Source organism: Diabrotica virgifera, chromosome 4, assembly GCF_917563875.1.
Source record: "Diabrotica virgifera virgifera chromosome 4, PGI_DIABVI_V3a".
NCBI lineage: Eukaryota > Metazoa > Arthropoda > Insecta > Coleoptera > Chrysomelidae > Diabrotica > Diabrotica virgifera.
The window spans coordinates 178,213,145-178,234,392 of record NC_065446.1 but is presented as its reverse complement, the minus strand read 5'-3'; the positions used below and the strand labels follow the sequence as shown (position 1 = coordinate 178,234,392).

At 30.9% G+C, this 21,248-nt stretch overlaps 2 protein-coding genes across 7 annotated transcripts in view; both read left to right on the top strand.

Annotated features, from left to right (window-relative positions):
- The window catches only part of LOC114333462 (uncharacterized), a 230,962-nt gene that overhangs the window by 164,143 nt on the left and 45,571 nt on the right, over window positions 1-21,248 (top strand). The window lies entirely within an intron of this gene.
- LOC126883265 (uncharacterized) lies at window positions 8,181-18,095 on the top strand. 2 transcript variants are annotated; one of them, XM_050648587.1, is made up of 11 exons: window positions 8,181-8,683; window positions 8,914-9,153; window positions 9,218-9,415; window positions 9,848-10,057; window positions 10,224-10,295; window positions 13,470-15,124; window positions 16,596-16,768; window positions 16,827-16,913; window positions 17,061-17,132; window positions 17,192-17,245; window positions 17,864-18,095. In XM_050648587.1, the coding sequence occupies exons 6-11, from the start codon at window positions 13,968-13,970 to the stop codon at window positions 18,055-18,057; spliced, it is 1,737 nt and encodes a 578-aa protein (XP_050504544.1). In that variant the 5' UTR covers window positions 8,181-8,683; window positions 8,914-9,153; window positions 9,218-9,415; window positions 9,848-10,057; window positions 10,224-10,295; window positions 13,470-13,967; the 3' UTR covers window positions 18,058-18,095. The 2 variants fall into 2 exon arrangements, with proteins under 2 accessions (XP_050504544.1, XP_050504545.1); XM_050648588.1 differs by lacking the exons at window positions 8,181-8,683; window positions 8,914-9,153; window positions 9,218-9,415 and having other exon boundaries at window positions 9,715-10,057.

Genomic DNA, 21,248 nt, shown 5'->3' with positions numbered 1-21,248 from the left:
TTTTATAAGACAGATTACTAGCGATTGTCTGTTTTATTTTTTAATAATATTAGTATTCAATGATTAAAGAAATGCAAATAATTGTAATAATAATTAACTTCTTTCTATAATTTGGTGGTATAAATGAAATCACAAAAACTTTGCAGAATGGTAAACCACTTTGTAAAGAGGCTCATATGCATACCCAAACACACATATACATATACACACATGGATTACATGCGTACAAATACAAATGTATATACATACACAGCTGATACCTCCTTATTTCAAGGTGTCAATTGCAATGGCAACTACTGAATCTAAAAAACAAATTCATTGAACTAAATTATATTGGTAGTTTATGGTGACAGAATAGAGAGAATGGCTATATGACAAAGGAGCACTAAATTAAATTAAAAAAAATTATTTTACTAACTATTATTTAGGAACTATATTCAAAAGGTAATGAGAGATAAAAATTATTAATAAAGATTGACCAAAACCAACTGACATCTTTAGGGGCAACTAAAAATTGTGATATATGAAACGAAAAAGAAGTTTGTACTAAACAAGATGGTATTGTTGAGAATCGTCTAATAAACTAACTTGGTTATTATTTGTTCCTAGCTTTAACAAAAAGAAATAAATTTCATTTAGATGTTCTATATCTGATTTTGTGTTAATCACGTTGTCAGTTGTTGCAATGTGGGTCATTTCTAAAAAAAGTCTTCTCTTGTAAGATGTTTTTTTTTTCAAGGATTTTGGCATCTGCAAAGTTCATTTTGTGATTGAGGGTGTGTACGTGGTTTGCTAGTGTGCATCTATCTGGATAAAGTCTACAGTCACTTTTATGTGTTATTACTCTATCCTTTAGTCGTCTAGATGTCTGGCCTATGTATTTGCCATTACAATCACTACATGGAATGCTATAAACCACATCTGAAATTTGATCTTGTGGGGTTGGATCTTTAAGTTTGGAAAAAATAGAATTTACTGTTAGAGAGGTTTTATTAGTTATTTTAATATTCTCATATGATTTAAAGATTCTTGTCAGTTTTGGTGTCAGTTCTTGTATATAAGGTAACACACAATAATGTGTAGGAGTGTGATTGTGAACAGTGTTTTGTGTGTTAGTATTTGTAGACGTGCCTACAGATATTGAGTTAATCGGAGTGAACTCTAATGGAGTATTGTACAACAGACCTTTAAGGAGAAGTGGTGGATAAGAATTATCTATAAAGAGATCATATAGTATTTTAAGATTTTTTTGATGGAATGATTTATCAGAAATTTTTAAAACTCTATCTTTCATTTGTTTCACCAAGTTGATTTTAGTAGAATGTTTATGATGTGACATAGAATTAATGTATCTGCCAGAACTCATTGATTTTCTATACCAATCTACTGTAATGATGTTGTCATTAGAACGAACTAATCTAGTATCTAGGAAAGGAAGAGATTGATTTTCATCTTCTACTTCGATGGTGAATTGTATGTATGGATCATAGCCATAGCTGTTAAAAATAAAAAGCAGGTCATCTAACATATTATGAGGTATAGCTAAGATCATATCGTCTACATATTTTTTTATAAAAAAAGGATTGAAAGGTAGTACAGGAATAATAATGTCTAGCAAGTCATCCATAACATATGCTGCAAGAATAGGGCTAATCTTTGCACCCATTGGTGTTCCAAAAGTTTGTTTATAATATGTGTTGTCAAAAGAAAAATAGGTGTTATTAAATAAGAAAGTGATTAAGTTCAAAAACATATCTTTATCTATTGTACAATGTCTACTGATTTCTGGCCAATGTTTGTTTACTGATCTTAAACATGCTTCAAGATAAACGTTACTAAATAAAGAGATCACATCCAAACTAACTAACACGTAACCTTGAGGTAGTTGCATTCTATTGAATTTAGTGTTTATTTCAAAGGAATCTTTTACATAATAATCATTGTTACAGTCATAGGCAGAAGTGAGAATTTCTGTAATAAAACCAGCAATATTTTCAGTAGGAGCTCCTATTGATGATACTATAGGTCTAACAGCTAATGTTGGTTTATGTATTTTTGGTAGTGAGTAATACTTTGGTGAAATGCTATTATATGAATTTAATTTTTTCTTTGCAGTGTCATCAATTTGTTTGGTATCAAACAACATCTTGACCAATTTATTACTTTGCCTTTGTATAGATTGAGTAGGATCAGACGTTAATGTGTGGTAGGAGTCACTATTACTAATAAGTTGTTTTGAAAGTTCTAGATAATCAGTTTTATACATAACTACTGTGACGTTACCTTTGTCAGATCTTGTGACTATAAGTTCTGAGTGATTTTTTAAAAAAGTTTTAGTTTTCTTAAGTAAATAATGAAAATAGTTAAAAGATTTTTTATTATGTGCAATGTAGTTAGTCAAAGCATTAGTAACTCTAGCTCGAGCTATGTTCTTTTCTGATAAATTAGATATTGATGAAGCTACTAGTTCTACGTCTGTTAAAATACTTCTGATAGAAATGTCACATCCTACTCTAGGTTCTATACTAAACTTAGGGCCTAGTGCTAACAACTGTTCTACATCTTTAGGAATATCTACATTACTAAGATTTTTTATATAAGGCAGCCAATGCCTCCATACCCATCTACCAACCTTTTAAAATGAGCAAAAAAACCTCTCTTCCACCATGGTGGGATCAAAGCTGCGAAGATGCCATTAAAAAAAGAAAACAAATGCTCAAAACATATAAGCAACAAAGCACCATGGAAAACTATATGAAATGTAAAAACGAAAATTCAAAAACCAAGAAGTTTTTAAAATATAAAGCCAAATTATATTGGCAGCACTGGTGTGAAAACTTAAATAAAAATACACCATTGACAACTATATGGACACAGGCCAGAAAAATGAATAGAAGATCTGGGGAAGTTAATACATCGGGGAATTATGAATGGCAAGAACAATTTCTAGATAAAATTTCGCCAGCTAATGCCTTGAATGATACATCACACATTTTCACAAAACAAGAACAAAATAATACCAATCATAAAATCTTCTGTGAACCTATCAGTCTGCCAGAATTAAACTATAACATAAAAAATAGAAAGAATACATCACCTGGTTATGATAATATTAGATATCCTATGATATACCAACTACCAAACAATGCCAAGATGTTTCTAATCAAAATCCTAAATGACATCTGGATTAATGGGGAATGTATAGAAGAATGGAAAAAGACTATTGTAATACCCATACACAAACCAAACAAAAACCCCCACTTATGCGATTCATATAGACCTATTGCACTTATGCCATGTATACTCAAGATTTTTGAAAGAATAATTAAAAACCGACTGGAATGGTGGTTAAATACAACTGGCTCTCTGCCAACCACACAATACGGTTTTAAAAAAGGGTTTGGCACCATTGATGCGGTGACACACTTAGTTACAGACATACAAATATGTTTAACTGAAAATGATTACAATAGCACGATGTTTCTAGATGTTAAAGGTGCATATGACAATGTCAACTGGTTCATTCTACGGGAAAAAATGATACAATTACAAATACCTCAAGAAGTTGCTAACACCATATGCAAATTGTATATAAACAGGCAAGTAGGACTCAGAGGATGTGATGGCTGTCAAGTGAAATACCAAACTGCAAATTTAGGTTTGCCACAAGGATCTGTTCTTGCACCACTACTCTTCAATATATACACCACTAATTTACACTCCTCCATATCTACAGCAACTATGATACAATATGCCGATGATTTTGTTGTTTATACACGTAGCAAACACCTCGATGAATGCATCAATCGTTTAAACTCCAGCACAGAACTCTTTTTAAGATCCATAAATGATTTAGGACTACAAATCTCCGCTGAAAAATCCAAAGTCGTTATCTTCACCAGGCATAATGTGAAACCAATGCAGAAAATTAAAATAAATAAAATAGAATTTCCAGTGGATACCAATGCCAAATACTTAGGAGTTATATTAGACAGAAAACTGACCTGGAAACCACACATTGAACAAATAGAGATAAAATGTAACAAAGGACTAAACTTCCTAAAATCCATCATGCGAACTTGGTGGGGAGCAGAACCTAAAACAGCACTAATTTTCTATAGAGCTTACATAAGATCAATAATTGATTATGGTTGTACACTTTATGGAACGGCCAATAAAACCAATCTACGTAAGCTGGACATAATACAAAACAAAGCACTTAGAATATGTCTGGGAGCAATGAAATCTACACCAGTTGAACCATTAAGAGCTGAAGCAATCGAACCTCCATTAGAATTGAGAAGATCATTTTTAGCTGAAAAAATGATTATTAAATCACTAAAGAAAAATTCACCATTCATTAGTAGCATATACAAGTTAAACGAATACGACTTAACTAAGCCTTTTTGGATACATAAGAACTCTCCTCCTATTTGTGAAGCATTAAGAAACGCGACCCTACAACCACAAACAAAGGTAGAGATCGATTACTTTGTTCACTTTGTTGTATGTGATGTGAATATACCCCATTACTCTGAATTAGCATCATCTAATAACATAGTTATTAATCAAATTTTAGACCAACATCCAAACTATGTCACAATATACACTGATGGATCAAAAAACACTGACGGCACAGGTTGTGCCTTCGTAATACCTAAACGTATACAAAAACACTATAAGCTACATAAAAATACATCTATCTACACAGCCGAGGCAATAGCAATTCTAAAAGCACTAGAATATGTACAACAGGAAGAGGAACAGAATGCCATTATCTTCTCCGATTCACTTTCAGTTCTTAAAATTCTAAAATCCAACTCAAACACAACAAATGATATTATCTTTAACATTCAAACAATTATTAAAAAATTACAAGATCAAAATAAATTTATAAAATTCTTCTGGGTTAAAGCACACGTAGGAATAACAAACAATGAAATTGCAGACAAAATTGCCAAAGAAAGCATAGAAATGGGGGAACAGATAAATTGCCAATTAACTACGGATGAACAAATAAACATATCAAAACATAAAATGATGAGAAAATGGTCCTACTTGTGGCAAGAATACACATTTACAAATCCAACACGTTACACCAGAATAGAAACCAAATTGAGGAAAAAACCTTGGTACAATAAGTTCGATTACAATCGCAAAAGCATAACCACTATTAGTAGAATGAAGTTTGGTCATGCGTGTTATCCAGCACACTTACATAAAATCAAAATACTTGAGAGTGATCTTTGTGAATTTTGTAATAAAATCGGTGACCTGGACCACATATTTTTTGATTGCCAAAAATATAGGGCTCAATCCAATGAGCTGGTCAGAAAACTTCTAAAATTGAACATTGAAAGCCCATATAACATAATGCATCTTCTTGCTTTAAACAGAAAAGAAATTTACGATTGTCTGTTGTATTTCGTCAGAATAACAAAAATACAAATTTAATAATACCTTTTGCTGCTACCTTATGTCTTTCCTTAATGTATATGTACCTTATCTATCCGAGGCCTACCTTTGATTGTTTATAAAATGCCCTGATCGGCCCCTGGGCGAGAAGAGTGTAATCCTTGTGTCAAATCCTTGCCCTCTCTTTTATTACAAAATTTGTATCTGGCTGTGTGGGTTTTACCTTAAAGCCAAAAAAAAAAAAAAAAAAAAAAAAAAAAAAAAAAAAAAAAAAAAAAAAGATTTTTTATCCAATTTGGTTTAGTTTTTAAAAAGTTTTTGTGAAATTCTTTCTTGAGAAAGTCTAGTTTTTTTAGTTGAATTGCTTTAGTTTCATGAAATATTTTATTATAAACTCTTATGTGTCTACTAGAGAATTCATTAAAAATTGACAAAGTGCACTCTTCAATAATAAGACTTTTTAATTCATCTAATTGGTTGTTAAGTTTAAAAATTTTTTTATTAGTAAAATTGATCTCGTGATTTAACAATTTTGTACTTAGCTTGTTAGTAACTTTTATAGTTATATCCTGTGCTTGAGGTTCTTGTCTATAAACAAGTTTCTCTATAGGTTTTGTAGCTTCCTTTAAATGTTTCGACTTTAGTCCTAGTCTACGGCAATTTAGCAGGAACTGTTTTCTGTTAATCTCCTTTGCTAAGTTTTTCCTGGTTTTGGTCCAATTCTTCAAACATGAAACTGCAAATTCACCATATTGTTCTCGAATGGTGTCATAGAAACCCATATCTGTCTAATGACTGAAGGATGATCACAGCTGTCTAATTAATATCATTGTCAAAGGTAAAGTTCATTGGATGTGCAGCTGGAAATGAAAGCCAAAGTGTACTCTTTTCAACGAGCTATTGTCCTTTTCATGATCATTTTTCAGTGCGTCACAAATGATAGGAAAAAGGGTAAGTCCGTGATAATACACATTTATGACATTTATTCTAACATGACATTTTAGTTAAATCTGACAGTTGTCACATTTTATTTTCAATTTAGAATAAAAACAAATAAAATGTGTTTCTTGCATTTATAAAATGGTATTTTCTTTGATTTGTATAGTCTTCTAAATTATACAGATTATATTTGTAATATTATTATCTAATTAATAAAAAATTATTTTTTTAATTATGGCGCCATCTATCGACAACTAGAATAATCACAGAACTAGAAGTAATCACCGACGTGCCTTTTTTTCTGTCACATACAATTTAATGCGTTAGAAAGAAATCGAAAAACTGTGACGCACTGAAAGATGATCATGAGAAAAAGAATAGCAATATTTCGTTTAATTTCTTAAACATCATCAGGCCAGTGCTACAAAGTTATTACAAACTGGTGAAATAGTGCAGTTTACATAATAAGTTAAAACACTTACTTGGATGAGCTTGTTAGCCTCGATATAAAAAGTTCCATGAAGAACGCCAAGTGAAAAAAAAAACAACATTGGATTTAGTGTACAGTGAAGGCATAATAACTCACACAACCAAGTGTATTATTTTCCGTGTGTGCCGGAGTAGTCAAAATTACTTAAATTAACATTTAGGACAAACAATTTTACGAATACATAGACGAAACAATTAATTAATAAGTTGGTTTTGGTCAATCTTTATTAATAATTTTTATCTCTCATTACCTTTTGAATATAGTTCCTAAATAATATTTAGTAAAATAATTTTTTTTAATTTAATTTAGTGCTCCTTTGTCATATAGCCATTCTCTCTATTCTGTCACCATAAACTACCAATATAATTTAGTTCAATGAATTTGTTTTTTAGATTCAGTAGTTGCCATTGCAATTGACACCTTGAAATAAGGAGGTATCAGCTGTGTATGTATATACATTTGTATTTGTACGCATGTAATCCATGTGTGTATATGTATATGTGTGTTTGGGTATGCATATGTGCCTCTTTACAAAGTGGTTTACCATTCTGCAAAGTTTTTTGTGATTTCATTTATACCACCAAATTATAGAAAGAAGTTAATTATTATTACAATTGTTTGCGTTTCTTTAATCATTGAATACAATATTATTAAAAAATAAAACAGACAATCGCTAGTAATCTGTCTTATAAATTCTTTATTTAATAAACAACAACATAATGATCTTACATTGATCTTAACAAAAATCTATCAATTTAATACAACTTGTACTTAAACTAAAAATTGCCTAGCTCTGGCTGACACTTCCGTATAATGACAGCTAACAGACCGCTGTGACCTTGAGGTACTTGCTTTCACGCCTTCCTCCCAACATGGAAACACCAAAATGTTGAATTATTAATTGTTTCGTCTATGTATTCGTAAAATTGTTTGTCCTAAATGTTAATTTAAGTAATTTTGACTACTCCGGCACACACGGAAAATAATACACTTGGTTGTGTGAGTTATTATGCCTTCACTGTACACTAAATCCAATGTTGGTTTTTTTTTCACTTGGCGTTCTTCATGGAACTTTTTATATCGAGGCTAACAAGCTCATCCAAGTAAGTGTTTTAACTTATTATGTAAATTGCACTATTTCACCAGTTTGTAATAACTTTGTAGCAACTGGCCTGATGATGTTTAAGAAATTAAACGAAATATTGCTAGCTCGTTGAAAAGAGTACACTTTGGCTTTCATTTCCAGCTGCACACCCAATGAACTTTACCTTTGACATTGATATTAATTAGACAGCTGTGATCATCCTATATATATATATATATATATATATATATATATATACGCGAGCAACGCACCATGCGAGTCCCGATATATCCAGCAGACCACCCGAGACCCACCATAACCAAAGTGTATAATTAGATTTTTATTATAGAAAAATAAAGAATATAATATGAACTTTTATGGGCCCCAGAGAGGGGTAAGAAAAATCTTTTAGTTTAAAAAATCTATACGGAGCATACCGTGCGAGTCCCACTTACAAGTCAAAAGGACATGCGAGTCCCGCCAGTTATACATGGCACACTCAGCAAACAATATGAGACCCAGCGATGTTGCCACAACGCTGGGTCTCGTATTGTTTGCCGAATATTTTAGGTACTTCCCCGGTTTGTATATTTCACCTCGAATTTAACAGTTTTGTTTCAGCGGTTATTTTAATTCTTGTGAATAGTAAGGGCGGACGTAAAATAGTGATTTTAGGCGCAAGGATAAATATTAGGTACCTATGGAAAATAGATCAAAAAAAATTTTGGAACTCGCGTTGGACGAAAATAATAAAAGTAAGTACCTCAAGTGTTTTTTAATTTATACAAAGTAGTTAATATTACTTACACACGTCTAATTATTTAAAGTTTTTACAAAATATTTATTATAAATGAATTAATAAATTAAAAAATGCCATTTTATTATAAACTTCGGAGCGCTTTTATAAATTATGTTTTTTTATTGGCAATTGTTGGTGGAATAAATAATTTTTTATTCTATTCTTATTTATTTCTTAAATTTTTAGAAAAAGATTATTCAAATGCAAATAAGATGGGGAAATCTTATTTTGGGCCGCCTAGCAAAACGAAACAAAATGCGAAGAAAAAAACTGAGCTTTTAGAGCCCAATGTAAAGATCTTATCGAACGTTAACCTTAAAGAAAAAATTGATAACTACTTGCAAACTATAACAACTCCCTTTTTTTTAATGTCAAGAAAATAAAATAGATGAATCAACATTATCTGAAAGTAAAAATAACGTAGAGGTAAGTCTTGATCTCATTTAGTGTAAATTAAAGTATACACCAAGAAAACTATTTTAATTTTTAGACTCCATTTAATAAGTATGATAAAGAAAAAAAACAGGACCATTTAAAACCCAAAGCAAATATTTTACTGGAACCAGATGTTAAACTTAATGATAACATTGATAACGACTCACAACCTTTAAACAAAACCTTGGATTTATATGAATTTCAAGAAATTGATTTAGAGGAAAAAGCATCAAAATCGCCTGAGTACGACAAGGTAAAAATTGTTTTAAACAAAATATGTATTTAACAAAAACTTGTTTATTTTCATACTACTTGTGTGTGTGTGTGTGTGTGTGTGTGTTTTTGGCATCAGACAAAGTCTATTTGCCACAAACTATGACGTAAGAAAGATCAAATGTCTACTTTCGTCCTAATCACAAAATGAACTAATATGTCATAGACTCTTTTATCAAATGAAGCAAGGAGTGCTGAAATATTTACTGGAAGAAGAAATTTTATATTATTTAATTCCGTCATTAGTTCCAATGCTTCAAGTGTATATTTAGTGCAGTCGAAAAATATAATATGGTTTAAGTCGCCTATCGACATATTATTGCACCTTCATACTACTTATTTGCTCTATTTTATAAAACGTAATATCTTAAAAAAGTCTTATTTTGGTGTTAATTATTAAATATTGCTTTAGCTGGAAGAAAAAACTTACACTCCATTAAAAGCTGTAAATTTTGATTGCTATCCAATTTTGACCAAAATTTACACGAATCTAAATACTGACCATAGAGACTATGAAGACAATGAAGACTTTAGCGAGTCACGTGACACATCCTCATATGTACCCGAAACGGAAATAGAGTCTGAGGGAGGGGAAGAGGAAACTATTATTCCAATTTTTAAGGTAATTTTTTAATACGACATATTTAATCAGTTCAAAAAAGTATTGGATAAATCCTTATTTTAAGTAAAATACAAAATGACAAGTAGATACTTATTTTAAAAGATATTGCTCAATGTAATTCTTTATTTATTTATAGACATTACTGATTGTGTGTTATTAATTTTAGACCATAAACGTAACTTGCCCTGAATCAACTTTAACAAAGGACGAACCCTCGGAAAAGCCCCATATTTCTAACGTAAGTTAAAGAATTATTAGGTTAATAATTATTAGCAGTCATTGGGAATCCCTTGTCAGGGCCGCTCTGTCCATAGGTGATATAATATATAAGTGATATATATTTATGAAAAGGCGCTCCGGGTTTTTGGCTAAATAACAAAAAGCGCAAGAACTATCTTAACCTTTAACTACACGCGCATCAAGTTATAACATAACTACACGCGTGGCGTACTTTATACGCCACAAGAAAATACACTTAAAAACAGCGGATTTGTTTATTTTTTTTTTGAAGAAATACATTTAGTTGTTTGTTATAAACATTATTCGGCATCAGTGAATACTTGGAGTTCCTTCTCAGTAAGCCAATTGGGATTTATAACTGGAATCATGGAATAACTGGATTCCATGATAAATAAAATTACTAGTAATTTTTTTTTAAATGTGCTTTTTTTACAGGAGAAAAAGTATTGTTTATAAAGAAAAATATATTTTGTGCCATAATGACTAAAAAACAATTAAAATATGTACTTATATTACTACTTAGATTATTATAATCGTGGTGTATATTGACCACCACCGGAAACAACAAATTACTGTCCACCTATTATTGTCCACCAACAAACTGTAAATTATGATCTTCTCAGAACGCCGATTATAACGAAACTAAAACCAAATTGTAAATCACATTCCAGTGACAGGTTAGATAGATAAACAAGGTCAAAAATTAAATTTTTTAATATATGTGCAGTAGAATTCTTATATCTGGCGTACAAAATACGCCAGCGCGTGTAGTTAAAGGTTAAATACATAATTTACGTTTATGCACGAAAACATCTTTGTCCTCCTTCAATAGTCAAGGACAGCATGCTTAACCATTGTTCCCACTAGCCAGAAGGGCGGATTATGGATTATGAACCCAGAGCCCAGCAATAGGCCAGCGTCATTTACCTGTTATTTATGATTGTCGTTCTTAAACGTGCATAGTTAAAATTTTGTGAAAAGCGGTATATAGGCCAAGGTAGATCCTCTCAAAATAGTCAAAATTCTAAAAAAATTTTAACAGCATTATGCGTACTTTATTTTGTAATTATTCGTTTAAGTACTTGAGGGGAAGTGGATCGGTAAGAAACAAATTTTGAATGGGGGTCGGTGGGGGTGGTTTATAGGGGTGGAAAATTTGCCTTGCGATTTCCGGCTTAGGTTCGCATTTTTTCTAATAATATTGAACGTAAAAGTTGTAGGTATTAAAAAATCAAACAACTTTTGTTTCATGTATTTTTCAACATAACCTCAAAATTTACTAGAAAAACGCCAAAAACCACTTTTTTATGTTTTTCGGTGTAACTTTAACAAAAATTATTTAAATTTAAGCAAATTTGGTGGAAATATACCTTTTTGCATCTAATATTTTTTAAAAATTTTTTAATGGCGAATATCGAACGGTTTCCGAGAAATTTCACTTTTTCATAAAATGACACTATACATTCAATCGAAAAATTTGGTAGCTCAAATTGAGCTTTTTGACTTTTGTAGGTAGGCATTATCTTCGATGAAACGTGTACTTTCAAATGAAAAAAAAGGGCACCTCAAGAGAGAATTTTTTTGGAAATCGCAAAAATCCGAAAAAAACGGTTTTTAGGTTATAGAATTTCAGTGATCGTTATAATTTTGAAGTTATTTATTTAAATTTCGGTTCAAAGTTTGTAAAACATATTTGTTAACATTATTTATAATAATTTTAAGTTATTATTTATAAACAGTTTTCAATTATTTAAACACGTTCAGTTAATAAAACTTTGTTTAAACAATATTTTTGCATAAAATTTTTTTTGCAAAATTGACATTTTTGCTTGGAATTTTTTTTTGTATTTAAAAAAAAACAAATCGAAAGTACTCTATGCAATTTTATGAAAAAGGCGATAGATTTTGAGTAAAAATTCGTTGAAAATTTTAATGAACCAGTTCCAAAAAGAAGTAGGCACAAATAAATTGATCAAATTTTTTTTGTAAAGTGCACGTGTAACAAGTTTTCATTTTTAATTTTGTAATTAAAACATCTGTACAAAATTTTGAATAAAAAAAATTAAAATTACGTTCTTTTTTATTTCTACGGTCCTGAACACATAAAAACCTAGAGTTATACTAGTCTACCACTTTTTAAAATTTTCAAAGAATTTTTACTCAAAAGCTATCGCCTTTTTCATAAAATTGCATATATGTAATACTTTCGATTTGTTTTTTTAAATACAAAAAAAATTTTCCAAGCAAACATGTCAATTTTGCAAAAAAATTGTATGCAAAAATATTGTTAAAACAATAGTTTTATTAACTGATCGTGTTTAAATAATTGAAAACTGTTTATAAATAACTATGTTAACATGTTTTACAAAGTTTGAACAGAAATTTAAGTAAATAACTTCAAAATTATAACGATCACTTAAATTCTATGACCTAAAAACCGGTTTTTTCGGTTTTTTTTGCGATTTTCAAAAAAATTCTTTCTTAAGGTGACCTTTTTTTTCATTCGAAAGTACACATTTCAACGAAGATAATGCCCACCTACAAAAGTTAAAAAGCTCAATTTGAGCTACCAAATTTTTCGATTGAAATTTCTCGGAAACCGTTCAATATCCGCCATTAAAAAAAAATTAAAAAAAATATTAGATGCAAAAAGGTATATTTCCCGGAATTTGGTTAAATTTAAATAATTTTTGTTAAAGTTACACCGAAGAACATGAAAAAGTGGTGTTTGGCATTTTTCTCGTAAATTTTGAGGTTATGTTGAAAAATACATAGAACAAAAGTTGTTTGTTTTTTTAATATCTACAACTTTTACGTTCAATGTTATTAGAAAAATTGCGAACCTAAGCCGGAAATCGCAAGGCAAATTTTTCACCCCTATAAACCACCCCCACCAACCCCCATTCAATTTTTTTTCCTCCCGATCCACTTCCCTTCAAGTACTTAAACGAATAATTACAAAATAAAGTATGCATAATGCTGTTAATTTTTTTTTTATCTCGAAACAGGATCTACCCTGGCCTAATAGGTGAAGGCGCACAGTAATTTAATGCACAAGGGCGCCAAGTGTGTTTGGCGCGGGCCTGTCCCTTGTAATTTTTTAATTAATTTAAATTGTTTAAATTTAGTTTTAAAATGTACTTTTTTACAGTCTTACTTTTAATTTTTTTAGATCGAAACTAATAATTCCATTGTTGCCCTTTCACATAGAAAAAACAGAGTTTGGGATAGAAAGAATTTCTGTCCAATTTGTTTCGTAGAAGTGAGTCATTTTGCAAGACATTTGGAAAGAAATCATGCTGACGAAAGTCGAGTAAAAAAGATTTTATCTTTTCCAAAAGGATCTAATGAAAGGAAAACCTTATGGGATTCTTTACGCAAGGAAGGAAATTTTCATTTGTTTAGAGAAGAAAAAAAAGTGGGGGCTGTTCGAAGGCCCACGGAAGCCCAAGCATTAGACTTTGACGATTTTGTTGTTTGCGAAAACTGTTCTGGGGTGTACAAAAAATTTTTTTTCTATAAGCATGCTAAAAAATGCCAAGAAAAACACACTGGTACAAAGTGTGGGCGACTAAATGCCTTAACTCAATCCCAAACATTTTTAGCGGCTTCTCGCTGCCAAAACAGTTTTTTATCACAGTCAAGATTAAAGAAAGAGGTATTTTGCATTATGAAAGCAGATAAAATAAGCGCCACCGCAAAAAATGATATTTTAATATGTTTATTCGGGGAAACCCATCTTAAAAAACATAAAAGAAAGCAAATTGTAACAGTAAAGTCCAACAAAATGAGAGAATTAGCAAGACTTTTGATTGCTCTTAGAGAGTTCACACCTGTTCAGAACCTAATTGATGCTATGAAACCAGAATTATTTGACGATTTAGTTACGGCCACAAAAGTAATTTCGGGATTTAGTAATGCCGATAAAAGCTTTAAATCTTCATCATTAGCACTTCATATGGGTACCACTTTAAAACAATTATGCGATATAATTAATCGAATGATTTTAAAAAAATCCCCATTATTTACCTTTAAAAACCCTAATGAGGAAAAAAAAAGCATTCGAGATTTAAAAACATTATTAGAGACCAGTTGGGCCAATGAAATTTCTTCATTAGCCCTTAAAACAATGAAAGAACAGCAATGGGAAAAACCCCAAATACTTCCGGTGACAAGTGACGTAATTAAGTTTAATAATTTTGTCAAAAATCAGGTTGAAGACAGTGCCAAAAAATTAAACAAACTTTTAGAAAAGGAGGGGAAACAAAATGACAAAAATGATTTACTTCCTTTATATAAAACCTTAGCAAAAGGAATAATGGCCCTTCTTTTAATACTAAATAGAAAACGCATCGGTGAGATTCAATACCTTGAAATTTCTACTTACAAAAGATCATTTGCGGAGCCCAGTGTTCAAAAAGAAATTGCTGAAAGTTTAACTGTTTCAGAAAAACTATTGTGTAGAAACTTTAGAAGAATTATTACAGGTGGAAAAGGTAGCAAACCTGTAGCTATTTTAATTTCTCCTTTTTTAAACGAGAAAATTGAGCTGATGATTAAAATAAGGGAAAAAATAAAATTAATTCCAGAAGATAATAAATACATATTTGCAAATCCAAATTCGTCGAAAGGTTGGTTTCATGGAACAAGTGTAATTAAACAATTTGCAAAAAACTGTGGGGCAAAGGATCCCAACTCTCTAACTTCTACCAAATTTCGAAAACAGACTGCAACAATTTTACAGATTATGGACATTAATAATACTGACATGGAACAATTAGCCATTTTTATGGGCCATACAAAAAAAACCCATGAAGAATGGTATAGGTAAGCCAATCTTGTTAAAGTGGTTTATTAGCGCCAAAGGTGCGAAAACGCACCATTTTTTTGTAGAATTTTTTTTGACAATTCGTTAATTTTTTTTTATATCTTTGTATTTTTTAAGCAACCACAAGATATAAGTGTAACTAAATTTAATTTTGTTTAATTTTCAAACTCGTGCTTTCGTCACAAAAATATTTTCTAAATGTCCGACATTTTCAATCCTTCGACACAACTTTATTTTTACTGTAGTAATTTTATTGGCATAACACTTTTATGGTCAAATAAATTAAAACATTATTTTTTTAACCTATTTGTACACCAATTGTTATAAAAATACAAAAAAGATAATTTCTGAGTCATCAAATCTCGTGTTTGAAAATAATGGTTCGATAACGAACCATTGGCGGAAGTCGACATATAATCCTGCCTGATCAGGAATAAGTTCAAGGTGATGCACAGGCAGTAATTTGTTGGGATATTTCTTTATTATGTGTAAAAACACGTATCCACTGTGCTTGCGCTCCGAGCTCCTGCAACAGCTCCACATAGTGGACACGTTTGGCGCTCCCGGACTGTGCACTTGTGCGCACTCTGCCTCGGCGCTCCAATCTGTGTACAATTTATATGTAAGGGGGCGCATACCGTATCGATTGGAGCAGTTGCAGGGAGCGCAGAGCGCAAGAAGTTCGTGAACATAGTGGATGGTTGGCGCTCTCGGACCATGCAACAGTGTGCGCTCCTCCTCAACGGTCCAATAGGTGGCGGTTTATATGTAGAGGAGCGCATGCATGTAGATGGGAGCAGTTGCAGGGAGCGCGGAGTGCAAGAGGTTCGTGAACATATTGGATGGTTGGAGCTCCCAGACCGTGCAAGAGTGCGCCAACGACCGTGCGGCAGTGCCTCGGTGGTCCAATATTACGAACGTAGTGGATACGTACCTTTAGAAAGACGGGTATTCCGGTATGCAGTTTTGTTATAATCTAGGATGGGGGAGGGGGCTACATAAGGGAGGCTGTGTAGTGTTGTAGACAATATGTCGATTTGTCGAATTTATGCAACTGGTACAGTGCAAGATACGGGATTGGAAAGTGTAAACTGGAAATATCTAAAATAATTTCTAAAAAAGATAGAGGGCCGTTCGACTTCGTTTTTGACAAAGAAGCTGAAGGTGTAGGCAATGTTCTAACCATCCTAATTTTGTTTATCAAATGTTGCCAGGTCCATTTACACTCTAAATGTTTTGAGACTTTTCACAAAAAATAAAATTGTGTATTTCAATTTTTATATCTCATTTCCGCCAAAGGTTCGAAAACGAACCATTTTGTTGTTGTGACACCTGCCATTATCAAAGTGTAAAATAATTTTTTTACGAATGTTTAAGTTTATTTTACTCTAGTTAATCAAATATATTACATATTATTGCAGTATTTCTTTGATTGGCGGTTAATGGGTTAATAGTTGTAATATTTTTTAGACTTCCTCAAGATCTATACCAGACTGCAAAAATAGCCAAACTAATGATCGCTTTGAATAAAGGTGATGTTAATATTTACAAAGGAAAGAGCTTAGACGATATCAATATAGAAGAAAATGACTACTTGGAAATTGAAAACATAGAAACAGAAGTAAATGAAATAAATGAAAAAGGTAGAATTAGTGTACTCGCATTGGTAATTGCCTAAAAGTTTAATAATCCATTTTTTAGAATTAACAGAGCCTACTCATTCTTGGAGTCCTAAAAGTAATTTTAGCGATGTAACCGACGAAAAGATTGAACAAGCTAATAAAAATGGTAGGTAAAAGATTATTATAAACGAAGTCTTAAAAAATCATTACAATAAATGTTATAAATGAAAAAAAAAAAGATGAGTAGCTCCTAACTCTTAAAAGCAGTTTTCTACTTAAAAGTAACAAATAACTAATTATTATTAATTTGCAGAAAAAGTTTCGTCGAAGGGTAAAAGAAAGTTATTTACCGATGAAATGACGCATCCAATGCAAAATAATAAAGGTAAAGCAGTTTTAATAAGAGTATATCGAAAAAATGCATGTATTATTTGATTTTTTTAGTTACAAAAAGAAAGGAGGTGCCAACTACTGAAAAAACCGAAAGCACTTCAAATGGTAATTTCTTTAGATAACTGTTACTCTGCTACTCGTAATACAATTGTTTTAATTTAATAATACATTTATTACCTAATAGGATTTAAAAAATATTTATTCGTAAAAAACTCTAATATAATAATTTTATTTGTAAAAGGACAATTACCTGTTTTTGTTAAAATTAAAAATGCTTTCCAAATTTTATAACTAATTTACGGCATATTTTTTGTTACAATTTTTAAGTATTATTTTTTTTCTACAACCGTCCGTGTTAAAAATGCAATTTTTAGCACTCCATGCGTGCGTTAAAAATGCTACTTTAAGGCACTAGTGCTTTAAAATATTTTTAAGGCACTGCAGTTCGTATTGACCGTATAGACAATTTTGATGTAATGTCAAAAAATATAAAAATGGAATGTCAGTCAAGTTCAAGTAAAAGTTTTTGTAGATATTGTTCTGTAATTACGTTTGTAGAAAAAATATTGTATGATATGCGTGTTAAAAAGTACATTTTTAAGGCACTCATGTGAATTGCAGAACTTGCTATAGCTCATTCTGCAAACTTTCACATGCGTGCCTTAAACGTGTACTTTTAACACTTATATCATAAATAACTATTTATGTATTAACTTTTTTTAGCGATTGCAAGGCACCGATGGACCGAAAAGGACAAACAAACTATGCTTAAATACTTTACAAGATTCATAAAAGAAAAAAGGGTTCCGAAAAAAGCAGACGTACAGAAATTTAAAAAAAATAAAGCTGGAGAAAACTTTCAATCAATTGATTGGGTAAAAATTAAAACGTTTGTTTACAATTCTTACAGAGTGTAGTTTTTGTGAAGTTTTTTATTAAATAACGTGTTTCTAAACATTTGTGTTTTAATTCGATTTCGTTTGATATATATTTTTCGGTAAAAATTCATTTAATCTAGCAAATCAGATTCTTAACAAAAATATGATTAATAAAATAGTATCTTATATTATATAAAATTCTTGTGTCATAAAGTACGTTCCCAAACTCCTCTGAAACGGTTCGACCGATTTTTATCCCCCTAGATGATAAGGGTTGTCCACCCCTAAAACATTTTTTGGACTTGTATTTTATTATCTTTTTATAATGTGGATTAAAAAATACATACAACTTTAAATTTTTTCATCGCACAAACGTTTTTTTTTTTCCAACTTAGCGGTATTAAAGAATGGCGGGAGCCCTTCTTTAATCCAATACAAAATCCCACCGAATACAACCAATACGTAATCAATAATCTGGTGAAAAGTAGCCTGCTGACAAAATATAATCAGTCCCGCGATTCTGCTTCTCGGCTACACGATTTACGCCGTCTTTAAATATGGCGGACAGTCGTTCTTTTTGAATCGCGGCCCTGGCTAAAATAAAGTTCAAATGAAATTCCTTTAGTAAATTATAACAAAGCAATGTTGCCGGGTTTTGGGTCTCGCATATAATGTTTGATCAATCTGGGTCTCGGATGGACATACAGCTTACATACAGTCTACCTGTGCGCCGCCTATGGTGCGTTTCTATGAACTAAATTCCATATATTTTGCGATAGCAAACAGACTTCCGAGTCCAAAAAAAATTTTTTGTTGATCAGTTTTTTTGGATAAGTTGGAACTTCTGCAACCGATATACACGATAAAACCATGCGAGTCCCGCTGAAGGGTCTCGCATGGTCAAAACGGGTCTCGGACGGTGCGCAGCATATGGCAAAATGGGACTCACATGGCCGGTGTGTACGTCTATATATATATATATATATATATATATATATATATATATATATATATATATCAATTTACAAATTATTGGGTTAACAGCTGAAATGGAAGACTCAGTGTACTCTTTTCTACGATTCCAATATTTCGTTAACAGTCGTTAACATCATCAGGGACGCTGAAATAATATTAAAGATATAATAGTGAAACTGGGTATTAAAAAATAACTCACCAGTTTGAGATTTTAGTCAACGATGTTATAAATGTGTAAAAAAGCGGCATTAACAAAAAGAATTGCAGTGAATGTTATTAAAAATTAAAAATATAACAATAAAAAAGATAAAAAATGGAACTATAATATAAATAACTATGCCAAAAACCACTAATTATTAAAATCTTTTAAATTCGTCGCACAGAAAGGTATTAGAGACAATTATGTCAATATACTGTCAATTATGACAGAAATAGGTAGTATATTATGAACTAGAATCCAAACTAAAATCTTTATTGACATTTAAGTTTTTATCAAGTTCAAGAAGGAAAGAATAGATCTCTGTTAATTGTTTAATATCTGTTCTTTTATTAATTGTCTGTTCATTCTGATAAATAAATGCCATTTCAAGAAAAGTTCTTTTGTGATAGTTCTTTTCATTCGTTAAAATTTTTACAGATTCAAAGTCCATATTATGGCTTTCATTTACAACATGTGTAGCTAAAGAGCACCTGTCTGGATATAATCTACAATCACTTTTATGACCTGTCATACGATCTTTTACTCGTCTAGTTGTCTGGCCTATGTACTGTTTGTCACAATCAATACATGGTATACTGTAAACTACATCAGTTAATAGCTCTTTTGTACATTTATAATAAACTACATCAGTTAATAGTACACTGAGTCTTCCATTTCAGCTGTTAACCCAATAATTTGTAAATTGATAATTACTAATCAGCTGTGATCATTTTTAGTTTATATATATATATATATATATATATATATATATATATATATATATATATATATATATATATATATATATATACTGACGAATTGTGATATTTTATAAAAATTTACATATTTCTTTTTATCTATATTACAGAGTCTTGAAAAAGGAATAAAACCATTCCGAAAGCTAGACAAAAAGTCAAAAGAGTGTTTCTTTAACATCCTGGCCAACCTTCTGACTGCAACCCTAATAAACTAGTTGTTTGTATATATATAGGGTGAGGCAGATAACTGGCCTATTAGAAATATCTCGAGAACTAAAGGCAACAGAATCATGAAAATTGGAATAAATGGGTTTTGAAGGATGATCTATTAAATGAAAATATTTTCATCTCTTTGGAACTTCCGGTTATACCGGAAGTTGCTTATAACTTCGTTTTTTTAAATGGGACACCCTGTATATTTTACATTTTTGGATTCTCTTTGATGTCTTCTTTCTTAAAATATAAGGTTTTGTAATATTATACAGGGTATTTTAAAAGATAATTACGTTTTTTTATTAATTTCGTAGCAACATTCACACCCTGTAGAATTGTAGTAGTTTGACATTAAAAACTCTACTTACGTTCAAATGATTTTTAATATACTCTACTATTGTTAAGAATCATTAGTATAGCTAAATTTTTAATTTTAGTATACAGGGTTGGTCGAAACTCGGAATAAGTATTTTCTGAGTTTTCTTAAATGGAACACCCTGTATTTTTGTATTGTAGTGAAATGATATTTTATAGTACTTTTTTATTTCTTAAGCATTCCCTATACCTAACTGCTTTAATTTGTGAGTTATTGGTGATTCAAGCTAAACATTAATTGCAACAAAAAATACGTAAAATTTTATTAGGTTTTCCGTGAAAATACTCAATCCCAAATAATTTTTCAGAAATAAATACATATCAATCCAGACTGGTCCTTAAAATTACCAATAATGGTTTAGCTATCGAAATACCTACTTAGTTAAGATTGTTGGTGCGATTAACAATTAAGCACAAATTAAAGCAGTTAGGTATAGGGAATGCTTAAGAAATAAAAAAAGTACCATAAAATATCATTTTATTACAATACTAAAATACAGGGTGTTCCATTTAAGAAAACTCAGAAAATACTCATTTCGAGTTTCGACCAACCCTGTATACTAAAATTAAAAATTTAGCTATACTAATGATTCTTAACAATAGTAGAGTATATTAACAATCATTTGAACGTAAGTAGAGTTTTAGATGTCAAACTACCACAATTCTACAGGGCGTTAATTTTGCTACGAAATTAATAAAAAAACGTAATT

Bases quoted from the DNA above. Each gene is read 5' to 3' on its own strand.
- LOC126883265 (XM_050648587.1), top strand. From the start codon at position 13,968: ATGAAAGCAGATAAAATAAGCGCCACCGCAAAAAATGATATTTTAATA. The intron at 17,133-17,191 runs GTAAAGCAGTTT...TGATTTTTTTAG, and splicing joins TCCAATGCAAAATAATAAAG to TTACAAAAAGAAAGGAGGTG. The intron at 17,246-17,863 runs GTAATTTCTTTA...AACTTTTTTTAG, and splicing joins AACCGAAAGCACTTCAAATG to CGATTGCAAGGCACCGATGG.